The sequence below is a fragment of the Pinus tabuliformis genome, chromosome 2_2, assembly GCF_031772625.1.
Source record: "Pinus tabuliformis cultivar Carrire ecotype Pingquan chromosome 2_2, CPIR1, whole genome shotgun sequence".
Taxonomy (NCBI): domain Eukaryota; kingdom Viridiplantae; phylum Streptophyta; class Pinopsida; order Pinales; family Pinaceae; genus Pinus; species Pinus tabuliformis.
Window position 1 is genome coordinate 1,004,940,265 of NC_142300.1, and position 23,689 is coordinate 1,004,963,953.

Genomic DNA, 23,689 nt, shown 5'->3' on the forward strand with positions numbered 1-23,689 from the left:
CATTATAATAATCTTTTTACATGTCCTATAATATGACCATAAGACGTTTCTACTCCTTACCTTTATGCCTAATACAAAATTTTCATCAAAATTGTACAAAAGGCCCTTATGTTGATGTTCAACCAGTTCACTAGGAGTTAATTTTTGGATCTTGAGATTAGCAGTTGGACTAGAAGAGGGGTTGGTGGGATGAGGATTAGGAATAAAGGATGGATTTTCAATTTTATAACTGGAAATTTATTGGGATTCTCAAGCTTGTTGAGTGGATTTGAGCTAGGTCATAGGATGAGCCATTAGAAATTGGGCACATATGTCTTCCTTCATGCCACTAATTGCATTCTTGCAAGAAGGTATCTGACATGTCAGTGTGGTAAACAAAATTTCCCAAAATAAGTAATGTATTATTTCATTTAGTTAAGCATTTAAGCTTGGTCATGTTTCCTAGATAATTATTATCAATGTAAAAATGTTTAGAAAGACTGACTAGATATCATACTGTCTAAGAAATATAACCTCTTTGGAATTTTTACTCCACTTCCACCTCTCTTGGTATAAATACAGTACATCAACATAAAGTTTCATTAATTCATTGGTGATGCCATGTGATGAAAAATAGTATTCCATTTGAGTTACCTAACTATTGGGGCTACAACCATCAAATTTATTTACATCCTCTTTAGGGAGGTGTAGAAAACATACAGGGGATAAAGTGAAGTGCCATTGTATGGTATGATTTAACTTCCTCTTGGTAGAAGGGTTGTTTTTGGAAGTGCATGGTCATAAAGCTTACGTAAATTGTTTAGTTTGTTAAGCCTGGCATTGATGGTAGCGGGTTATCCACTAACCATATCAAATTTTGATTGGTAGCAACATGAACCATTAGAGAAATTTTGATGTCTAAAATAAGTCTCCTAAGGAATATTATACAATAATAGTGGAAATAATAAAATAATATTAGATTACCTCATCAAGTTTCAGAGGGGAAAAAATAAAAAATAAAAAACTATTTTTTCAACTCGAATTTTCAACTTCTCCCTGTGATTTTAACCAAATTTCGAGTGGTAGTACTCATTGGATGCAAAATTTATTTTTTCATCCAAGGAGTACCCATGCTTCATACTTTCAATAGATCCTACTACATGAAAAATTTGAAATACATGAAAAAACATGATTGCAATAATGTTTCATGTATTTCACATTTTTCATGCAGTAGGATGCATCAAGAATATGCAAGATGGGTACTCCTTGGATGTAAAATTAAATTCCACATCCAACGAGTGCTCCCATTTGAAATTTGAGTAAAATTGTAGGGAGATAAGTCTAAAATACGAGTTGAAAAAGTAACATTTTTATTTATTTATTATTTTACCTTTTTACTCAAAAAATGATGAACCATCCCCCATGGTTGACATCATCATATTGAATCCTATTGGTTCTTATATAGTTGATTTTTGTTGTACAATTTTATTTTGAGGCCTATTATTAATCTCTCTCAACACTTGATAGATTCAGAGTTAAGATAGATCTAGACTGGTTTATTAGTACATACCTAATAATATATAGTAATCTATATATTTAATAAAACAAAAATAATATATTAATTTATATATATAAGAAAATTAAGAAATCCTTTGAAAAATGGACAAACATTGCATTCAAACTTTTAAAGAAATAAAACAAAAATAATATATTAATCTATCTATACAAAAAAAAGGTTAGGAAATCCTTTGAAAAATGACAAACATTACATTCAAACTTTTAAAAAACTAATTCAAAGGAAAAAAATAAATGCATTCTAATTCTCATGCTTATTCACGTGTCACCTCAATATGTTTGAACCATGTTGGATGCGGCTATTTCCAAAGGCATGGCACAAATACCATTTCTATTGTTATCAAATCCAGCTTACTATGACCAACCATTTGATGTGGTCATTACACAAATCCCATTTCCTTACCTTTATTGTTATCAAATCTAACTTAAGTATTTCTTAAAGGAATAATTATGCTATAGTGTAACTCTTCTAGATTTAAACTTATGGTAAAAATTAAATCACAAGGTAAACAATACACATTTTAATGTAAATTCTAAAGTTTACTCTACTCTTATTTTACTTTTCTAGATCTAAACATAGTTTTCCTAGATTTAAACTTATGATATTTTTAAAAGGAATTGTTGCTTCTACTTTTTTAGATTTAAAGAGATTTTTGTAGATTTAAACCTATGATATTTTTAAAAGGAATTATTGCTTGAATAGCTATTGTGTTATACAAAACATAATAATAATAATAATAATAACAACAACAACAACAAAATAGTAATAAAATAAATTTTTAATAATATTTATATCATATTATAAAAAAAATTAAATTTAAATAATAATGATTCATATTTTTAACTATGATCATGTAGGAATTTACAGGGTAAGTTCCTAAGAAAGAATACCAAAAGGACACTGCTCACAACCAGATCACAGATCAATACACCAGTATTTTTGACGTGGTTAAAACCCTCAAAGAGGGAAACAGTCCACGGCCTGTCCCAACGTGGGTACTACAGGCAATTTATTAATCAAAGAATGAAAATTTACATAAGCTTCTCTCATGCACGGATTACCCGAACAATGACCCTCCATGCACTTTAAATAGAACTCATGGACCAATCGGGTGTCAAGCCACGGATCAAGTGTCGGTAATACCGAGGAGAGAATGAACCGTCGAATCACTACATATCGTGACCGTCGGATTGTAAGTTACAAAATGTACAACGGTAAAGAAACACACTTTACCTAACTCTACACTAGACCAAGTTGAACTTAACTATATCCTATGTGTCGGAATATCCTAACATCCCCCCTTAAGAACAACTTGGGATAGGATTGAAGGATTTACAAATATGACACAATAGGAGAAGGAAGGAGGCACTAGAGCCTATCCCCCCTTAGTGACAACTTCCTGAACTCCAAGCATATATCGAAGTTTAGTGAACTTCGCCTCTGTGAGAGCCTTTGTGAAGATGTCTGCAACCTGATCATCTGTTGAACAATATTGCACTTCAAGAACATGGTCATGAATGAGCTTTCTGATGAAGTGCATGTGTAGTTCAATGTGTTTGCTGCGCTGATGCTGGACTGGATCTTTGCATAGCTGAATGGCACTTTGATTATCACACCAAAGTGTGGTTGGATGCTGCTGCTCAAAGCCAAACTCTGATAGGATCTGACGAAGCCACAAGGCTTCCTTACTAGCTTCCACGGCACCACGATACTCTGCTTCTGCTGACGAAAGAGAAATGGCAGCCTGTTTCTTACAAGCCCATGTAATAGGTCCTGAACCAAGAGTGAAGACATAACCGGCAGTAGACTTCCGATCATCAGGGTCACCAGCCCAATCAGAATCAGTGAAACCAACTAACAGAGGAGCTGCTTTGGCACTGTAATGAATCCCAAACTGTACTGTACCTCGAACATAACGAAGTATTATTTTAGCTGCTTTCCAATGACTTTCACGGGGGTTTTGCATAAAACGAGCAACAAGGCCAACAGCAAAGGAAAGATCAGGACGAGTATGGGTTAAATACAAGAGTTTTCCTACAAGTTGACGGTATAAGGTAGCATCAACTTCGGGAGAAGTACAAGAGACTGAAAGTTTGACTCCAGACTGAAAGGGAGAAGGGGCTGGCTTACAGTCTTCCATGTGAAAATGACGAAGAATATCACAAGCATACTTGGACTGGGAAAGGAAAATACCCTCCTTGGATTGCAAGACTTGAAGACTGAGAAAATAGTGTAAGTGTCCTAAGTCTGTCATTTCAAATTTCTTTTTAAGGCTGGACTTCACATGGTTTATAAGGTTGGGATCACTACCAGTAAGAATAAGATCATCAACATAAAGAACAAGGATGATAAGAGAGTTGCCCACTTTCTTGGTGTAGACAGTATTGTCAGAATGACACCTAGAAAAGCCAGATTCTAAAAGAAAGCTATCCATTTTGGCATACCAAGCCCGAGGAGCTTGCTTGAGGCCATAAAGGGATTTCTTAAGTCGACAAACAAGGCTGGAGTCTATTTGTATGAAGCCAATGGGTTGTTCCATATAGATTTCTTCCTGCAAGTCCCCATGCAAGAAGGCAGATTTAACATCCATCTGATGAACTTCCCATTTTAAAGAGGCAGCAAGGGAAAGAACAAGGCGGATAGAGTTCATTTTGGCAACAGGGGAGAAGGTTTTAGTGTAGTCAATGCCTTCAACCTGTGAAAAGCCCTTAGCAACGAGACGAGCTTTATGTTTATCAACTTTCCCATCTAGTCCATACTTGGTTCTGTAAACCCATTTACATCTAACAAGTTTGCGTCCCTTTGGTAGAGGAACAAGATCCCATGTATCATTTGTCATCAATGAATGATATTCTTCATTCATAGCTGCTTCCCAATGTGGATGGCCTGAAGCTTCTGCAAAAGTGTCAGGATCATGATTTACTGGAGCTTGAGCCAGTAAAGAAGAGGCTCTTTCAAACTGAGAACGTGTACGTCGCTGATCTGTAGGATCACCGGCAAGATCACCTGCTGCATCCCGAGTAGCACGGACCCATCTTGGAAGTTGAGGATCCTGAGAAGGTGGGGGAGGATTATCATCCTCGCTTTCATCATCTGAAGAAGAAATGTTTTCAAAAGTAGAAGAGATAGGAAGAGGTGGCACATCCGCCGGACTAGGCTCGCAGGCCGATTTATTTTCATCAAATTTTACATCTCTTCTAATGATAACATTTTTGGACTTAAATGGAATAAGTCTATAACCTTTTACATCTTCAGAATATCCAACAAAAGTACATTTCTCACTCTTGGGTTCTAAAGCTTTATGCTTTTCATCTGGAATATGGGCCCATGCTTCACTTCCAAACACACGAAAGTGACTTACATCTGGTTTAATGGAACTCCAAGCTTCTTCTGGAGTGATATTCTCTAGAACCTTAGTAGGAGTGCGATTGATTATATAATTTGCACAATTAATTGCTTCGGCCCAAAAACTAAGACTGAGTCCTTTAGATTGCAGCATACAATTAGCCATTTCCTTTAAGGTGCGATTTTTTCTTTCAGCTACACCATTTTGTTGTGGAGTGTATGGAACAGTATGTTGCATTTGAATTCCATTTTCGGTGCAAAAGTTGATGAATGTGTTTTTAACATATTCTCCACCATTATCAGTTCTTAGCTTAAGAATTTGATGTCCAGATTGTTTTTCAACAAAGGCTTTGAAGGCCAAAAATGTGTTAAATACTTCACTCTTGAGTTTTAAGAAGTATACCCAAGTGCGTCTGGAGAAATCATCAATGAAAGTTAAGAAGTACTTGCAGCCAGAGAATGAAGCAACAGGAAGAGGACCACATAAATCACTGTGCACAAGCTGTAAAGGGGCTGAGGCGTGCCAAGAGGCACGTTTGTCAAAACTGTCCCGATGATGTTTTCCGAGTACACATCCGGAACAAACACCATCTCTGCAAGATACCATAGGAAGACCTGTCACCATATTTTCTTTACATAGATGCTGAAGGGAGCGATAGTTTAAGTGACCAAATCGCTCATGCCAAAGTTTGCTCACTTCATCATTATGAGCAACAAATACTGAGGGAAGATTTGATGACCCAAAGTTGTGAAACTTATACAACCTTGTGGAATCATCAGCAAGACCAGTAGCTAGAATCTGTTTAGGATCTTTTAGATCCTTGATTACAACATCATGAGGTGAAAATTCAACAATTTTACCTTCACCTGAATGAGTTATCTGATAGACAGATAGAAGGTTGCAGGATAAGGTTGGAACACATAATACATCATTAAACTGACCATTGTCTAGATGAACAGTTCCAGTCCCTACAACATTAAGAGATCTATCATCACCAACATATATATTTTTGGTGTTACAATCATTTAAAGAAGAAAACATGGCTTGGTTTTTGGCCATGTGATAAGAGGCTCCAGAATCAATGAGCCACTCATGAGAATGAGAAGAAGAAGAAGATACATTTAATGCATAACCAGACTGAGATGATTGACAACGACATGCAGAAAGTGCCATTCCAGAAGTTGAAGTTGAAGTAGGCTCCACATGGATGTTATGTTTCTTCATTGCGGCTTCCAAGGCTTCCATCTTCTTAAAGCATTTAGATTCTAAGTGGCCATCTCGATTACAAAAGTTACAATGTCTATCAGTCTTCTTCCATTTGTTTTTATTGGTCTTATCATTTTGCGGCTGAGTTGGTTTAGGACCATTCTTTTGAGGATATGACTTCTTAGGATTCTTTGAATTTGGTTGCTGCTGGGCGGCTAACGCTTTCGTGGAAGAGTTTCCAAGATTAAGAAGACCAAGGTGTAAGAGTTTTTCTTGTTCTCTTATTAAGGAATCACAAAAGGAGTCAAAGGAAGGGGCCTTGTAGTCTTTTCCTTGACAAATGAAAGCTTCCCTTGTAGAATGGAAAGTGGAAACAAATACAGAGTAGGCTGGTCCCAACTTAGTAAGGATGGAATAAATAAGGTTACCATCTTCTTTCTTAACTTTAACACCTTCCAAGAGATATCTAAGGGTCTTGAATTTGGACAAGAAATCTTCAATGCAAGAAAAATTATTAGGATCCAAAGTAAGCAACTCATTTTCAAGTTGATGGGCTCTAATTTCATTTTTAATCCCAAAAACTTTAGCGAGTTTTTCTAATGCTTCATGAGGAGTTTCAAGTTCTGCAATGTGGAATCTAAGATCAGGAGAAATAGACATCCCTATCAAACCACGTGCTTGATCTTGTCTATTTTCCCATTTTGCAGCCTTGTCTTCATCTTTTGGTTTCTTCTCTTGGTCTGTGGCTATTCTGAAGAGACCTTTACTTATAAGTAAATCTTCCATGTAGGCTACCCATTGGAAGTAGTTAGTGCTGTCAAGAATGACTTGGCATGGACTTTCCATTTTAAAAAAAAAACTGAAGCTGAAGATGCTGAAAGTAAGTGTTCCAATGGATAGATCTCGAAAAAATAGGCGGTTTTAAAAAAAACGGCTCTGAAAAAGGCTTCCGGATGAAGAAGTTATGGCTTTTTGAAAAAAAAATGTTGACGTTGCCGGCAAAGTGCGCGAATGTGCGGGAATGAAAAAATCCGCCCCCACAAAATGGAGATTTGAACCCAAGACCTCTACTCTCTTAAAATAGCTTTGAACCAATTGATCTATACAAAAAATTTGAGAGAGAGAGAGAGAGAGAGAGAGAGAGGGGGGGGGGGCCTTGGTTTGCGTGCTTGCCTTGAGAAAGCTCTTTTTCCCTACAAAACACAAAACACAAAACCCAACACGAATATGCAAAGAAACACGAACCTTGCGGCTCGAAGTTAGCTTTAGCCAAAAAACTAGAAATTTAAAAAAAAAAATCTCAAAGTTAGCTTTAGCTGAAAAACTAAATATTTTTCTCAATGTTTCTGATTTTCCGAGATCACACTAAGGTGCAGGGAAAAGAGCATACGCATGAGAAAAATCCTTCCTTTCTGTTTCTGATTTGCCCAGATTGCACAGAGTCGCAGGGCAAAGAGCATACGCAGAAATGAAAGGTATAGATCCGGTTAAAAAAAAAGGCTAAATAAACCGAAACCGAAATAAGTAGAGAGAAAATAACAGTAAACTGTAAAAAACACTGTATACCTCCCGATCTGAAAAATGACGCAGCTAGGGCTACCGGAAACCTTTTCGCGTGAAACGAAAGGGGTTCCTCACTGGAACAGATGCTCCGAACGCAACAGAGCAGTCCTCTCGGCCCGAAAGCAGTCAGAAACAGCAGATCTAGGAAACGACAGCCGCATGCAGTTCTACCGGCTTCAGATTTGGATCACCAACGGACGCGGCCCTCAAATAGCTCTGATACCATGTAGGAATTTACAGGGTAAGTTCCTGAGAAAGAATACCAAAAGGACACCGCTCACAACCAGATCACAGATCAATACACCATTATTTTTGACGTGGTTAAAACCCTCAAAGAGGGAAACAGTCCACGGCCTGTCCCAATGTGGGTACTACAGGCAATTTATTAATCAAAGAATGAAAATTTACATAAGCTTCTCTCATGCACGGATTACCCGAACAATGACCCTCCATGCGCTTTAAATAGAACTCATGGACCAATCGGGTGTCAAGCCACGGATCAAGTGTCGGTAATACCGAGGAGAGAATGAATCGTCGGATCACTACATATCGTGACCGTCGGATTGTAAGTTACAAAATGTACAACGGTAAAGAAACACACTTTACCTAACTCTACACTAGACCAAGTTGAACTTAACTATATCCTATGTGTCGGAATATCCTAACAGATTATCTAAAACTTCATATTTAAATTTAACTATTGTATATATATATATATATATATATATATATATATATATACACACACATCACATCAAATAATTAAAATAAAAAAATCATAAAATATATGAATGAAAATATCATATGTATTATTAACTAGTTTAGATCCATCTTAAACCTGAATATATCAAGTGCCAAGAGGGATCAAATCTCTCAAGGTGCAAACCTTTTTTTTTAGTGAAAAATTTAAGGAAATGTTTGCACCTTGTTGGAGATTTGCACTTGATAGATCTGAGGTTAAGATGGATCTAGGTTGGTTTTAGTCGTGTATGGTCATACAAAATTTGTTGAATATCTAATTATTTTGATCATTTTAAATATTCTAAATATGTCTAAGATTAATTTGATCAATTTAATTTTAAATTTTCTTAGTTATCTTAGTTTGTTGAGATGAGAGAGATTGTTAGTAATTTGAATGATGAAAAATGATGAAATAAAATTTTTGAGTGCAAAGTGACAATGTAATAATGTTGAATGCTAGAAAATGTGAAAAATAAGAATATAGTCAATTACAAACAATCTTCATTGTGATCAATATGAAACTATTTTCTTCTACTTTTCCTATTGTCACATCAATTAGTTTTTCCATTTTCTCATATCGATCATATGGAAAGGGCACTTGAAATCATAGGCCATTCAAATATTTAACTCGAGCTACTGTAGTAAACATCATACCTTGTCTTTGTTTCTCAATATTAATAGTAGTATTGTCCAAAGTTAATCATTGTGAGAGAAATGTTACAGAGAGAGAAGGGGAAGAGAGAGAGAGGGAGGGGAAAAGAGAGGGAGAGAGATATATATAGATAGATATGGAGAGAGTGTGTTTATGTTTGGGGGGTGAAATAGAGAGATAAAAAAGGAGAGACAATGACACACACACACACACGTATATGGAGGGGGAAAAGATGTGCTTACACTAAAATCAATGCACACTATTAATCTAATTACTTCGAAATTAATATACATAATGCATCTAGTTGCATCAAAGTAGAAATCAACAGCTACACTAAAATCAATGCATCTAGTGCATGCAATCAAATAGGAATAGAAATCACCATCTACATTGAAATCAATGCATTTAGTGCAAACAATCAGATATGTTTAGTAATCAATATCTATAATCAAACCAATGCATCTAGTGAAAGAAATCAAATAGGAGTAGAAATCAACATATACACTGAAATCAATGCATCTAGTGTAATGTATTAAATAGGATTAAAAATTGACATTTACACTGAAATCTGTTAGGAAATAATTAAGTATAGCTTGGTCTAGTGTATATTTAGGTAAAGTGTGTTTCTTTAGTATGTACTTTTTATAGCTTATAATCTGATGGTCACAATATGTTCTAGACATGAAGTGATCCGATGGTTCATTCTGTCCTTGGTATTACCGATGCTTAATCTGTGGCTTAACACCTAATTGGTCCATGATCTCTATTTAAAGGGCATGGAGGGTCATTTGTCTGTGACCATTTATGAGAGAAACTTATGTAAATTTTATTTCTCTTACATTAATAATATTGCCTGAAGTAGCTGCGTTGGCTTAGGTTGTGGAATGTTTCCCTCTTTGAGGGTTTTATCCATGTCAAAATATTGAGGTAATGATATGTGATCTGTTTATGAGTGGTGATATTTGGTGTTCAATCTAAGGAACTTACCCTGTAAATTCCTACATGGTATCAGAGCCATTCGAGGGCTGCATCTATTGGTGATCCAAATCCGAAGCCGATACAACTGCATCTGACTGTGGTTTCCTAGATCTACTATTTCTGACCACTGTTGAGCCAAACTGACTGCTCCATTGTGTTAGGAGCATCTGTTCCAGTGAGGAACCCCTTTCGTTTAACATGAAAAGGTTTCTGGTAGCCCTAGCTACGTCATTTTTAAGATCTAGAGCTATATAGTCTTTATTTGCAGTTATAGTTGTTTATCTCTCTATTTATTTCAGTTTATAGTCATATATAGCTTTTTTTATTACCAAATTTATACCTTTCATTTGTGTGTATGCTCTTTTCCCCACAACTTTGTGCGATCTGGGCAAACAAAAAATAGAAAGAAATGATTTTTCTCATGGGTATGCTCTTTTATGTTGCACCTTAGTGTGATCTCGAAAAATTAGAAACATTGAAGAAAATATCTAGTTTTTTGGGGACTAACCCTAAATCTAACTTTAAGCCATAAGACTTGTATAATTTTGTTTTTTTATTTGGTTTATGTAGTTGTTTTTGTTTTGTTTTGTAAGCAAAAGGGGTTTTTCAAGCAAGCATGCATCTCAAAGCTCTGAAAAAAAAAAAAAAAAATCCTTATTTGCCACAATTACTAAATCTTTTAACTAGCTCACTTGGTCTAAGGTTACTTGATGAGAATATAGGTCTTGGGTTCAAGTCTTTCCTTCTCTTGAGTTACTTTTTCAAAAAACACATGTAGCTTATGTTTTAAAGTTACTTTATGTAAAAATGTTCTCACCCATTATAAAAAGTGAGTCACTTATAATTCTAAAGTCACTTTATCTTTTATTTAAGTTACAATCTAGTGGACAATTCATAAAGTAACATTGTAAAAGTGACTTTCACTTATTTATAAAAGTGGGTCACATAAAGTAATATTTTTTTAAAAGCGAGCTAATTAGATTAAGTTTGGAAAAAGGGCAGCATTTAATTTTCAAATAACATTATCATCAAATTCCAAACATTCACGTGATTCCTTGGCATCTTCAACAAATTTTCTTCAAAAAAGCATAACTTCTTCATCCAGAAGCTGTTTTTTTTAATCGGCCTAATTTTTTGAGATATTTCCATTAGAACACTTAGTTTTAATATCTACAACTTCAATTTATTTTAAAATGGAAAGCTTGTGCCTAGTTATTCTTAACAACACCATCTACTTCCAATGGCTATCCTACATGGTGGATTTACTTAGAAGTAAAGGTCTTTATAGAATAGCCTCAAGCCAAGAGTCTGAACCTAAAGATGAAGATAAACTAGCCAACTAGGAAAATAAGAAAGATCAAGCACATGGGTTGATAGGGATGTCTATTTCTTCAGACCTTAGATTCTATATTGCAAAAATTGATACCCTTGATGAAGCAATGAAAAATCTAAATACAGATTTTGGAATTAAAATTGAAATTAGAGTCCATCAATTCAAAAATTAGTTGCTTACTTTGGACCCCAATAATTTTTATTCCATTGAAGATTTCTTGTCCAAGTTCAATACCCTTAGACTTCTCTTGGAAGGTGTTGAGGTTAAGAATGAAGATGGTAGCATTATCTATTCCATTCTTACTAAGTTAGAACCAGCCTACTCTGTGTTTGTTTTCACCTTCAATTCCACTAGAGAAGCCTTTATTTCTCAAGGAAAAAACTACAAATCCCCCTCTTTTGATGCCTTTTGTGATTATTTAATAAGAGAACAAGAAAAAATATGTTATGAGACCATCTCACAAAAATATAGAAAAGATAGATCAACGACTTACAAATCAGCCTCTTCGAGGGGGAAACCTCCTTTACATTATACAAATGAACAATTCTTGGATGATACAAATGACAAGACCTCCTTTCTATATATAGAAGTCTAAGTGGTCCCAATACAATCAGAGCCTACATAAAAATAATATTATAGGGTACAACAATAACAATAGTGGGCTTCTATGGGGTACAATAATAGCAACATGGGGACTATATGGGCGCAATAATACAATAAGAGGGTTGCACTAATAACAATAACATTTTACACTAGTATTATAGAGACCTAACATGCCCCTCTCCTTCAAAATGTGTTGTCCTCAACGCTTGAGTAGTTTTGGATGCTTCTTTATAAAATTATTATCCTCCCATGTGGAATCTTCAGTGGGTAAGTTCTTCCACTTGATGAGATACTCTAAAATTGATCGATTTCGTAGTTGTCGATTTCTTGTTTCTGTGACTACTTCAGGTTCCAATATGATTTTTCCTTCTTCGTCAAGTTCTGGAAATATTATTTGAACTGGGATCTTCTGCAACTTTTGAATGAGTTCCCACACTTCTTCGTCATTGTTCCATTAATCATTTTCTTCATTTATCCAATCTAGTTGGATAATAGAAACGACACAAGACAATGTTTCCACATCCTCATCCTTTCTTGAGAGTTCATCAACAACAACATTTTGCTCCTCTTTTTTGTAGATGATCTCAAAGTCATAACCCAACATCTTTGTGACCCATTTTTGCTGTTCTTCTGAAGATAATTTTTTTTCTAAAAAGTATTTAAGACTATCATGACCCATTTTTAACTTTAAGTGTCTTCCCATTAGGTAAGGTCTAATGTTTGGAGGAAAAAATTCCTAGAATCAAATGAATAGCATGATCATGATCACGAATAGGTGGGAGGCCTTTGGGAGTCTCAAATACCTTGGAATGATTATCCAATACTTTTTGGATATCTAGAGAAATAGACGATTTTGATGTGGGAACCTCTAGCGATCATAATTTTGCAATTACGCCTCATTGTTCTTTCTTTAGAAGCTTTGTCATTATGTTAGAGCTGATTATCTTTCCGGTTTCCCTACGATGCCCCTTAATTCAAATTCCTTTCCTTTTGAAGAAAATTTCATGAAAATTCCTACAAAATTAAAAGCTATTGTACCCAAGGATTCTAGCCATTGGACTCCTAGTACAACATCTACACCAATCATTGGAATGGAAATCATTGGGATATTCAATACATATTATCTCATGGATAGCTTGATATTATGGAAATTTCTAGAGCAATTTATGGTTCCTTCATTTGCATCCATCACTTGACACTCTGGTGCTAGATATAGGAAGAAATTCAATTCCTTGGCTATCTTACAATCAATAAAATTATGGGTACTTCCCAAATCAATCAACACTATTACCTTTTTCTTCTTGATATGTCCTTCTACCTTGATAGTTTGAGGAGTGGTAATTACACCCAATGCATTACAAGATATGGTCGGATTCATTTCTTCTTTCTCTAAAGTTTGTTCCTAGTGTATATCCTCTTCTTTTGACATTTCCTGTTCCCTTTCTTCCTCCTCTTCACAATCTATGTAAAATAATTTTTTCTCTGCACACTTATGACCTTTAGTGTATTTTCTATCACAACTGTAACAAAGCCCCTTTTCTCTTTTTTCTTCCAATTTTTGTGGTGTCACCCTTGTAGGTTGTGAAAGGCTAGGGGAAACAACACTTCTATCTTTATAGTTGTGAGTGGTATGTTTCCTTGTTGCCATAATTTTTCTTTCCATTTTTCTCGCCAACCTGAATACCTTCTCCAATGAATCAGGTTCCCAAAGACGAACCTCATGTTGAATGTTATCCTTTAAATTCCATCTGAAATCAATCCTTTGCTTCTATGGAATATCATTTACCCTTGTATTCAATTTTTGAAAGTCCTCAATGTGCTTTGCCATTGAACCCTTTTGTTTGAGATTTATCAATTGGCTAAAAATGTGTTGCTCTTTGTATCCTCATAATGTGCTATCACTTCCTCCATGAAAATTGACCTAGTGACAAGTTGTTTATGAGAAAAAATCCCTCTATACCATACAAACTGACTCAGTTCTAAACATAAATATGCAATACGTACCTTTTGTGTGTTTTGTACATTATGTAGATCAACATATTTCTCCATATGTAGTATCCATGTTATGAGATTCTTTCCATCAAACTTACTCATATAAATATTTGGAATATGTTGGGTCTTCAATCGAAAATTAGATTCTATGAAATCGTGATTAACATTACTTTTGTTCTCATCATGAGTTTCCTCTACTACCTTTTCGCCATTAGGAGGCCTTTCTTGTAGTATCTTTGTCCCACCTTTCTCCAAACATTCCATGTCTTTCTTCAAATATTCCATGCCTTTCATCGAATATGATTTCATACCATTGATATTAGCTTCCATGGCATAGATAAAACTATTTATCTCGATCACATTATTCAAATCATCCATCCTATTTTGATTACTAGGTGTTTCTAATTTCTTGATTCGAGTCATTCTTTTTCTTTCTTTTAGGATATCAATATTGAATCTGTTGTATCTCTGAAATTTTAGATCTCCAAGGTCTACAATTTCAACCTGTGTTAGCCCTCTGTGTCCCCTTTCCAATGCCACCAGTTTGATCAATATTGGATTCTTCAATAAAGAGTTATGCCAAATATCCTACAATGACCTGATTATAGACTAGTTCAGGAGAGCAAAATTGTATGACCTGCCATGTGTCACTGTTTTGCCTTTCAGATTTGAAAAAAACACACATAACAGTAAAATCTGTCCTCTTTCTATCACTTCTTACTAAATTTCAATCTGATGTTCAGAGAGAAAGTTATGACGATTTTCCCAAGGTCACCTATTTGCGATGTAATTTAGGAGCGTAAGAAACCCTAAATGTCTTGGACCGTATCTCTGAAAATATAACGAAACAAGATCTGAAATTCAAGTGTGAGATTAACCAAGATTTTGGCTCAAATGTGTTATAATTCCAGAGTTTTAACCTTTGTAGAAAAAAAATTATAGAGAAAATTCCATGATGACCTGTTTGAGATGGAATTCTGGATCTTGCAAAAATCCTAACTTCCTCGGATCATATCTCAGAAAATATAGCGAGACAAGTACTGAAATTCGGACCCAAGGTTCACAACGATTTCGGCTATTTTATCTTCTGAAAATTCTTAGATAAAAAGTTGTAGCACAAAGTCCATGACGACTTGTTTGGAGCAGTGATACCAGCTCACAAAAAGATAGAAATGATAGATCAACAAATTACAAATCAACCTCTTTGAGGGGACAACCTCCTTTACATTACACAAATGAACAATTCTTGGATGATACAAATGACAAGACCTCCTTTCTATATATAGGAGTCTAAGTGGTCCTAATACAATCAAAGCGTGCATAACAATAATATTGTAGGGGCACAACAATAACAATATTGGGCTTCTATGGGGTACAATAATAACAATATGGGGACTATATGGGCACAATATTACAATAAGAGGGCTACACTAATAACAATAATGGTTTACACTAGTAGTATAGTGACCTAACAAACTCTTAGATATTAGTCTTTTTAATATCGTAAGATCTTCTAAGAAAGCCTTAGCAACCCAACAACAACCAAGTTCAAAGAATCCTAAGAAGAAAAATCCTAAAAATAATGGTCCTATACCAAACAAGGGTCCTAAACAATTTCAGTCTCAAAATGAAAAATCAACTAAACAAAATGATAAGACAAATAAAAAACAAAGGGAAGAAGACTGATAGACATTGCAACTTTTGTAATCGTGATGGCCACTTAGAATCCAAATGCTTTAAAAATATGGAAGCCTTGGAAGCATCAATGAAGAAGCATATAATCCATTTGGAACACTCTTCAACTTCAATTTCATCTTCAGGAATAACACTTTCTGCATGTGGTGGTCAAGCATCTCGGTCTGGCTATGCACTAAATGTATCTTCTTCTTCTCATTCTCATGAGTGGCTCATTCATTCTGGAGCTTCTTATCACATGGAAAAAAACAAAGCCATGTTTTCTTCTTTAAATGATTGTGACACAATATATATATATATATATATATATATATATATATATGTATATATATATATATATATATATAGTGAGTCAATTAGAATTCTAAAGTCACTTTATCTTTTATTTAAGTGACAATTTAGTGGATAGTTCATAAAATAACATTGTAAAAGTGACTTTCACTTTGAGTTAATTAGATTAAGTTTGGAAAAAGAGGGATTTTTTTTAAATAACATTATCATCAACTTCCAAACATTCACGTGATTCCTTGACATCTTCAACAATTTTTCTTCAAAAAGGCATAACTTCTTTATCTGGAAGCTGTTTTCAGAGCTGCTGTTTTTAATTGGCCTATTTTTTTGAGATATTTCCATTGGAACACTTATTTTCAATGTATACAACTTCATTTTCTTTTAAAATGGAAATCCCATGCCTAGTTAAGTCTTAACAGCACCAACTACTTCCAATGGCTATCATAGCGGATTTACTTAGAAGTAAAGGTCTTTATAGAATAGCCTCAGGCCAAGAGTCTAAACCTAAAGATGAAGATAAGCTATCCAAATGAAAAATTAAGAAAGATCAAGCACGTGGGTTGATAGGGATGTCTATTTCTCTAGACCTTAGATTCCATATCACAAAAATTGATAACCCTGATGAAGCAATGGAAAAAGTTAGTCCTCTTTTTGGAATTAAAATTGAAATTAGAGCCCATCAACTCGAAAACAAGTTTCTTACTTTGGAACCCAATAATTTTTTTTCCGTTGAATATTTTTTGTCCAAGTCCAAGACCCTTAGAATTCTCTTGGAAGGTGTTGAGGTTAAGAAGGAAGATGGTAGCCTTATCTATTCTATTCTTACTAAGTTAGGACCAACCTACTCTGTGTTTGTTTCCACCTTCCATTCCACTATAGAAACCTTTATTTCTCAAGGAAAAGACTACAAGTCCCCTCTTTTGATGCCTTTTGTGATTCTTTAATAAGAAAACAATAAAAACTCTTACGTCTTGGTCTTCTTAATACTTGAAACTCTTTTAAGAAAGTGTTAGCAGCCCAACAACAACCAAGTTCAAAGAACCCTAAGAAGAAACACCTAAAAAGAATGGTCCTAAACCAAACATGGGTCCTAAGCAATTTCAGTCTCAAAATGAAAAGTCAACTCGACAAAATGATAAGGCAAATAAAAACAAAGGGAATAACACTGATAGACATTGCAATTCTTTTAATCGTGATGGCCACTTAGAATCCAAATGCTTTAAGAATATGGAAGCCTTGGAAGCAGCAATGAAGAAGCATAACATCCATTTGGAGCACTCTTCAACTTCAACTTCATCTTTGGGAATAACATTTTTTGCATGTGGTGGTTAAGAATCTCGGTATGGTTAATAATTATATGCTTCAATCTAAAGGACTTAGTGTTAATTTTTTGGCACAAGTAATTAACCATGTAAATTACATAGTAAATCACACTCCTATTAAGGTTTTAAAGAATCTCACTCTAGAAGAAGCATGGAGCTCAATTAAAACAGATGTAAGTCACTTTCATGTTTTTGGAAGTGAAGCATGGGCCCATATTCCAGATGACAAACATAAATCCTTAGAACCTAAGAGTGAAAAATGTATTTTTGTTGGATATTCTGAAGATGCCAAAGGATATAGACTTATTCAACCTAACTCCAAAAATATAATCATTAGAAGAGATGTAAAGTTTGATGAAAATATATTGGCCTACGAGCCTAGTTCGGTGGATGTGCTACCTCTCTCTATCTCTTCTACTTCTGAAAATATTCCTTCTTTAGATGATGACAGTGAGGATGACAATCCTCCCCCACCTTCTCATGATCTTCTTTCAGCTCCTCAGATTCCAAAATGGGTCCCCGCTACTCGGATGTAGCAGGTGCTCTTGCAGGTGATCCTATAGATCAACGTTATACACGTTCTTAGTTCGATAGAGCCTCTTCTTTATTGGCTCAAGTTTCATCAAATTATAATCCTCACACCTTTGAAAAAGCTTAAGGCCATCAATATTGGCATGCAACTATGAATGAAGAATATCATTCATTATTGGAAAATGATACATGGGACCTTGTTCCTCTTCCAAAGGTAGGAAAACTTGTTAGATGCAAATGGGTTTACAGAACCAAGTTTGGACCAGATGGAAAATTTGATAAACATAAAGCTTGTCTTGTTGCTAAGGGTTTTTCATAAGTTGAAGGAATTTACTATACTGAAACCTTCTCCGTCGTTGCAAAAATTGACTCTATCTACCTTGTTCTTTCCCTTACTGTCTCTTTCAAATGGGAAGTCCATTAGATGGATGTTAAATCCGCCTTCTTGCATGGGGACTTGCATGAAGAAATCTATATGGAAAAACCTGTTGTATTTATAAAAAAAGACTCTAGCCTTGTATTCCAGCTTAAGAAATCCCTTTATGGTCTCAAGCAAGCCCCTCGGGCTTGGTATGCCAAAATGGATAGCTTTCTTTTAGATACTAACTTTTCTAGGTGTTATTCTGACAATACTATCTACACCAAGAAAGTGGGTAAGTCCCTAATCATTATTTTCTATTTATGTTGATGATCTTTTCCTTACTGGTACTAATCCCAACCTTATAAACCATGTGAAGTCTATCCTTAAAAAGAAGTTTGAAATGACAGACTTAGGACACTTGCAATTTTTTCTTGGTCTTCAAGTCTTGTAATACAAAGAAGGTATTTCCCTTTCTCAGTCCAAGTATGCTTGCGATAGTCTATGCCACTTTCACATGGAAGACTATAAGCTAGGCCCTTCTCCCTTTCAATCTTGAGTCAAACTTTTAGTCACTTGTACTTCCCCTTAAGTTCATGCTACCTTATATGTCAACTTGTTGGAAAACTTTTGTATCTGACCCATACCCATCCTAACATTTCCTTTGTTGTTGGCCTAGTTTTTCAGTTTATGTATAAACCACATGAAATTCATTGTAAATAATCTAAAATAATACTTTGTTATGTTCGAGGTACAATTCAGTTTGGGATTCATTACAGTGAGGAGAATCTCCTCTATTGGTTGGTTTCACTAATTTTGATTCGGCTGGTGACCTTGTTGATCAAAAGTCTACTGCAGTTTATGTCTTCACTCTTGGTTCTGGACCTATTACATGGGCTTGTAAGAAACAAAGTGTCATTTCTCTTTCTTTGGTAGAAGAAGAATCTCATGGCACCGTTGAAGCTAGTGAGGAAGCCTTGTGGCTTCGTCAGATCTTGTCAAAGTTTAGTTTTCAGCAACGACATCCGACTACACTTCGGTGTGATAATCAAAGTTCCATTCAACTATGCAAGGATCCAGTCCAACATCAACGCAATAAACACATTGAGTTACAGATGAAGTTCATCAGAAAGCTCATTTATGACCATGTTCTTGAAGTGCAATATTGTTTAACCAATGATCAAGTTGCAAACATCTTTACAAAGTCTCTCACAGTGGCAAAGTTTACTAAACTTCGATTTATGGTTGGAGTTCAGGAAGTTGTCATTATGGGGGCATAGGATTCAATGCCTTATTCCTTCTCCTATTATATCATATTTGTACATCCTTCAATCCTATCCTAATTTGTTCTTAAGGGGGGATGTTAGGATATTCCGTCACATAAGAAATAATTAAGTATAACTTGGTCTAGTGTATAGTTAGGTAGAGTGTGTTTCTTTACTATGTACTTTTTGTAACTTACAATATGACGATCATGATATGTTCTAGACATGAAGTGATCCAACGGTTCATTCTCTCCTCGGTATTACCGACAATTGATCCATGGCTAAACACTCGATTGGTCCATGATCTCCATTTAAAGAGCATGGAGGGTCATTTGTAAGGTGACCATTCATGAGATAAGCTTATGTAAATTTTCTTTCTTTTACATTAATAAATTGCCTAAAGTGGCCGCATTGGCTCAGGTCATGGAGTGTTTCCCTCTATGAGGGTTTTAACCATGTAAAAACACTGGTGTACCGATCTGTGATCTGTTTGCAAGCGATGTCCTTTTGGTGTTCAATCTAAGGAACTTACCCTGTAAATTCCTACAAAATCAATGCATCTAGTGCAAGTGATTAAATAGGATTACAAATCAATATCTACATTGAAACCAATGCATCCAGTGCAAGAAATCAAATAGGAGTATAAATTGACATCTACACTGAAACCAATGCATGTAATGTAAGGTATTAAATAGGATTAAAAATCTACATTTACACTGAAACCAATGCGTCTAGTGTATCATAGTAAATAAAATTATAAATTGGCATCTATACTGAAATCAATGCATCTAGTGCAAGCAATCAAATAGGATTAGAAATCAATATTTACACTGAAACTAATGCATCCATTGCAAGCAATTAAATAGGAGTAGAAAACAACATCTACATTGAAATCAATGCATATAGTATAAGGTATTTAATAGGATTAGAAATCTACATTGACACTGAAATCAATGCATCTAGTGTATCGTATTAAATAGGATTATAAATTGGCATCTATAGTGAAATCAATGCATCTAGTGCAATAGATCAAATAGGATTAGAAATCAATATCTACACTAAAACTAATGCATCCAATGCAAGAAATAAAATAGGAGTAGAAAACAACATCTACATTGAAATCAATGCATATAGTGTAAGGTATTAAATAGGATTAGAAATCTACATTTACACTTAAATCAATGCATATAGTGCAAGCGATCAAATAGGATTAGAAACCAACAAATACACCGAATCAATAGATATATTTTAGTGAAAAACCATAATATTAACGACTTTCTATATTAGTCTGCAAACATACACTCTTTCTCTCTCTCCATATCTATCTATCTATCTCTCCCTCTTCCTCTCTCTTTCCATCTCTTCCCTCTCTCTCTCTCTCTTCTTCCCTCTCTCCGCTTCTCCCTCCCTTTCTCTATCTTTCTCTTCTTCCCTCTCTATCCATGCCATCTATATCTATACCTCCCTCCATCTCTCCTTATTTGTCTCTCTATCTTAGCCCCCTAAACGCATGGCTCTCTCTCTCTCTCTCTCTCTCTCTCTCTTTCTTCTTCCCTCTCTCCCCCTCCATCTATATCTCTATCTCCCTCAGTCTCTTCTTCTTTATCTCTATATATCAGCCCACAAAGATACACTCTCTATCTCCATATCTATCTATCTATATATATCTCCTTCTTCCTCTCCCTCTCTATCTCTTCCACTTCTCTCTCCTTCTCAGTCTACCCCTCTCCACCCCCTCCATACCTATGTATCCTTCTCTCTCTCTTCCCCTTCTTTCCATATCTATATCCTCTCATTTTCTCTCTCTTACCTCATCTCCTCTCTCCCTCATTTCATCCTCATCTCTCCCTTGCCACCCCCTCTCTCTCCACCTCTATCTCTCAATGCCTCTGTTATTTTATCGCTCTCTTTCCCCCTCCAAATCCATATCTCTCTTCCCCCTCATCTCTCTCTTCCTTCCTCTTTCTCCTTGTCTCTCCCACCTCTATGTCTCTCTTCCCCACTCTATTCCCCCTCTATCTCACTCTTTACTTTAAACATAGTCCCATTGTATTGTATTTAAGAAAGTATCTTAAAAAAAAACATAATTGGCTGTAAAATATTAAACCTATATTTTGGATCAATGGTGTCAAAGAAAATACAATAATACAAAACTTAAAAGAATCATGCATTGCCTTTCCTCTATCATTGTTAGTCACTTTGCTTTCTCTCTTAGCTTGGATACTTGGTTAAGATGCATCTATTGTGGTTCTTTATAACATTATTTATATATATAAATTTCACATATGTATATATAAAAGTATTTTCATTTTTTATTTATTAAAACCTACATTTAATCTCTATGAGAATATTTTTAATAGTTGTGAGGATGGAGAGTTCAGATATACCTCAAAAGTAATTATAACCTTTATGCTTTTATATTTAATAAAAAATGTTATAAAATTAAATTAAAATAAAGTATTTGTACAATATTTTGATTTTAAAATAAGTTATAGTTTTTGGGCATGTGGTATTGATAAGCCTTGGTATTGGCCCATGGTATAATTGTAAAAGAATAATTAAAAGCCTAGATCCATAACATAATAATCAAAAGCCTAGATGGACTATGGTATTGATAAACCATGGTATTATGATTTTCTTCCCTCCTCTCATTCTTTCTCACCCTCTCTTTTGGTTATTGTAAATTTTTCTCTACTTATTAATTAAATTTAAAGATAGTTATGAAATCATTATTTTATTTTATATGGTAAAATGAATGTTAATTTATGAGTATTATTTATATGTTATATATTTTAAGCTGATATGTATATTTATTTTCTTTTATCTAAAAAAAATGTTTTTATTAATAAAAGAGATTCCCCATACATATATATATATATAGATATATATAGATGAATTACAATTGAGTCGTCATTACAAATGCTTACATACTTCTTTACATTACATTTACACATATACCCTAAGTGTCTCTAGCAATAATAAACATAGAAAACTTAATATATTTTATATTATAAAAATTAAAATTAAAAAAATTACAAAGTATGTCAAAAATATATATATATTCCAAAAAAATTTTAAAAATATTTTTATATGTAAATATATAAAATTTATATAATATAAAATATTATCATAATCTTTTTATTTAATTTTTAAGAAAAAAAATATAAACAATTTTCAAATTTCAATCTATAAAAGATTTGCATATTATTAGATTTAATCCTCATTAAAATAATCGATGTTGATATATTTTCAATTATCACCCTCATACTTTAACAATTTATTGGAATTTTATCGTTAACATTGATGGCTCTTTTCATAATTTGAAAGTCATTTTTATATTTCTTGGAATTTTATCATTAATGGTTCCTTTCATGGTTTGAACGTTAATTTGTATGTGCCAGATTCAAGATATACATAGAAGGGACGGCCTGGTCAGTAAGTCTCAAGAATATTTTGGCATGTGATTCGACAACTCTGTTGATAACCCCACGATTCTATGATTTCTTTGAGAGAGGCCTTCTTCCCCAGCACCATTACTGGCCTATAAGAGTCGATAAAATGTGTGACTCCATCCAGTTCGCTGTTAACTGGGGAAACAATCATACAGACGAGGTAAGTCACATAGCGAAGCCTCTGCCATTCAAATAATTTCCACTTCAAACAGCAAATCAAAACTTGGTTTTGTGCAGGCAAAGAATATGGGAGTGGCAGCCAGAGAATTTATTGTGAACGACTTAAAAATGTCAAATGTGTACGATTACATGTTCCACGTTCTGAACGAGTATTCAAAACTTATGAAATATAAGCCATCTGTTCCCAAAAATGCTGCGGAGTACTGTTCGGACACAATTGTTTGCTTTGCCAAGAATGAAGCAGAGAGAGAGTATATGAATGATTCAATCATAACTGCACCAAGTTCTTCTCTGCCCTGCAAACTGGGCGACGAAGAGCAGGATGAGAGAGATATTGACGAATTCCTAGAAAGGAAAGCCAAGTCCATGGATCATGTTAGGCGCTTGGAAGACGAATGGGCAAAAAGCCTTTCATCTCCTTAAACTTTTTTTTTTTTTGTGTTTATTTTGTAATTGTAATTGTGATAGATAGATATTTTTTAAGGGATTTTGGGAATATTTTGGAATTTTATAAATAGGAGTGAGTTAATTTTCTCGCCCTTTCAATCAATCAGATTTCAAAATATTCTCCACAATCAAATTAAATTTAGCAATAATAAAAATAAATTCATTATTTTTATGTTTTT

At 34.5% G+C, this 23,689-nt stretch overlaps 1 protein-coding gene across 1 annotated transcript in view; it reads left to right on the forward strand.

Annotated features, from left to right (window-relative positions):
* LOC149196772 (uncharacterized) overlaps nucleotides 1–23,486 on the forward strand; it is an 80,619-nt gene extending 57,133 nt beyond the window's left edge. The window contains exons 4-5 of the mRNA XM_089408425.1: nucleotides 22,833–23,043; nucleotides 23,121–23,486. Coding sequence (XP_089264551.1) covers nucleotides 22,833–23,043; nucleotides 23,121–23,486 — 577 coding nt within the window. The remainder of the gene's footprint in view (nucleotides 1–22,832; nucleotides 23,044–23,120) is intronic.
* Nucleotides 23,487–23,689: the final 203 nt, after the last annotated feature.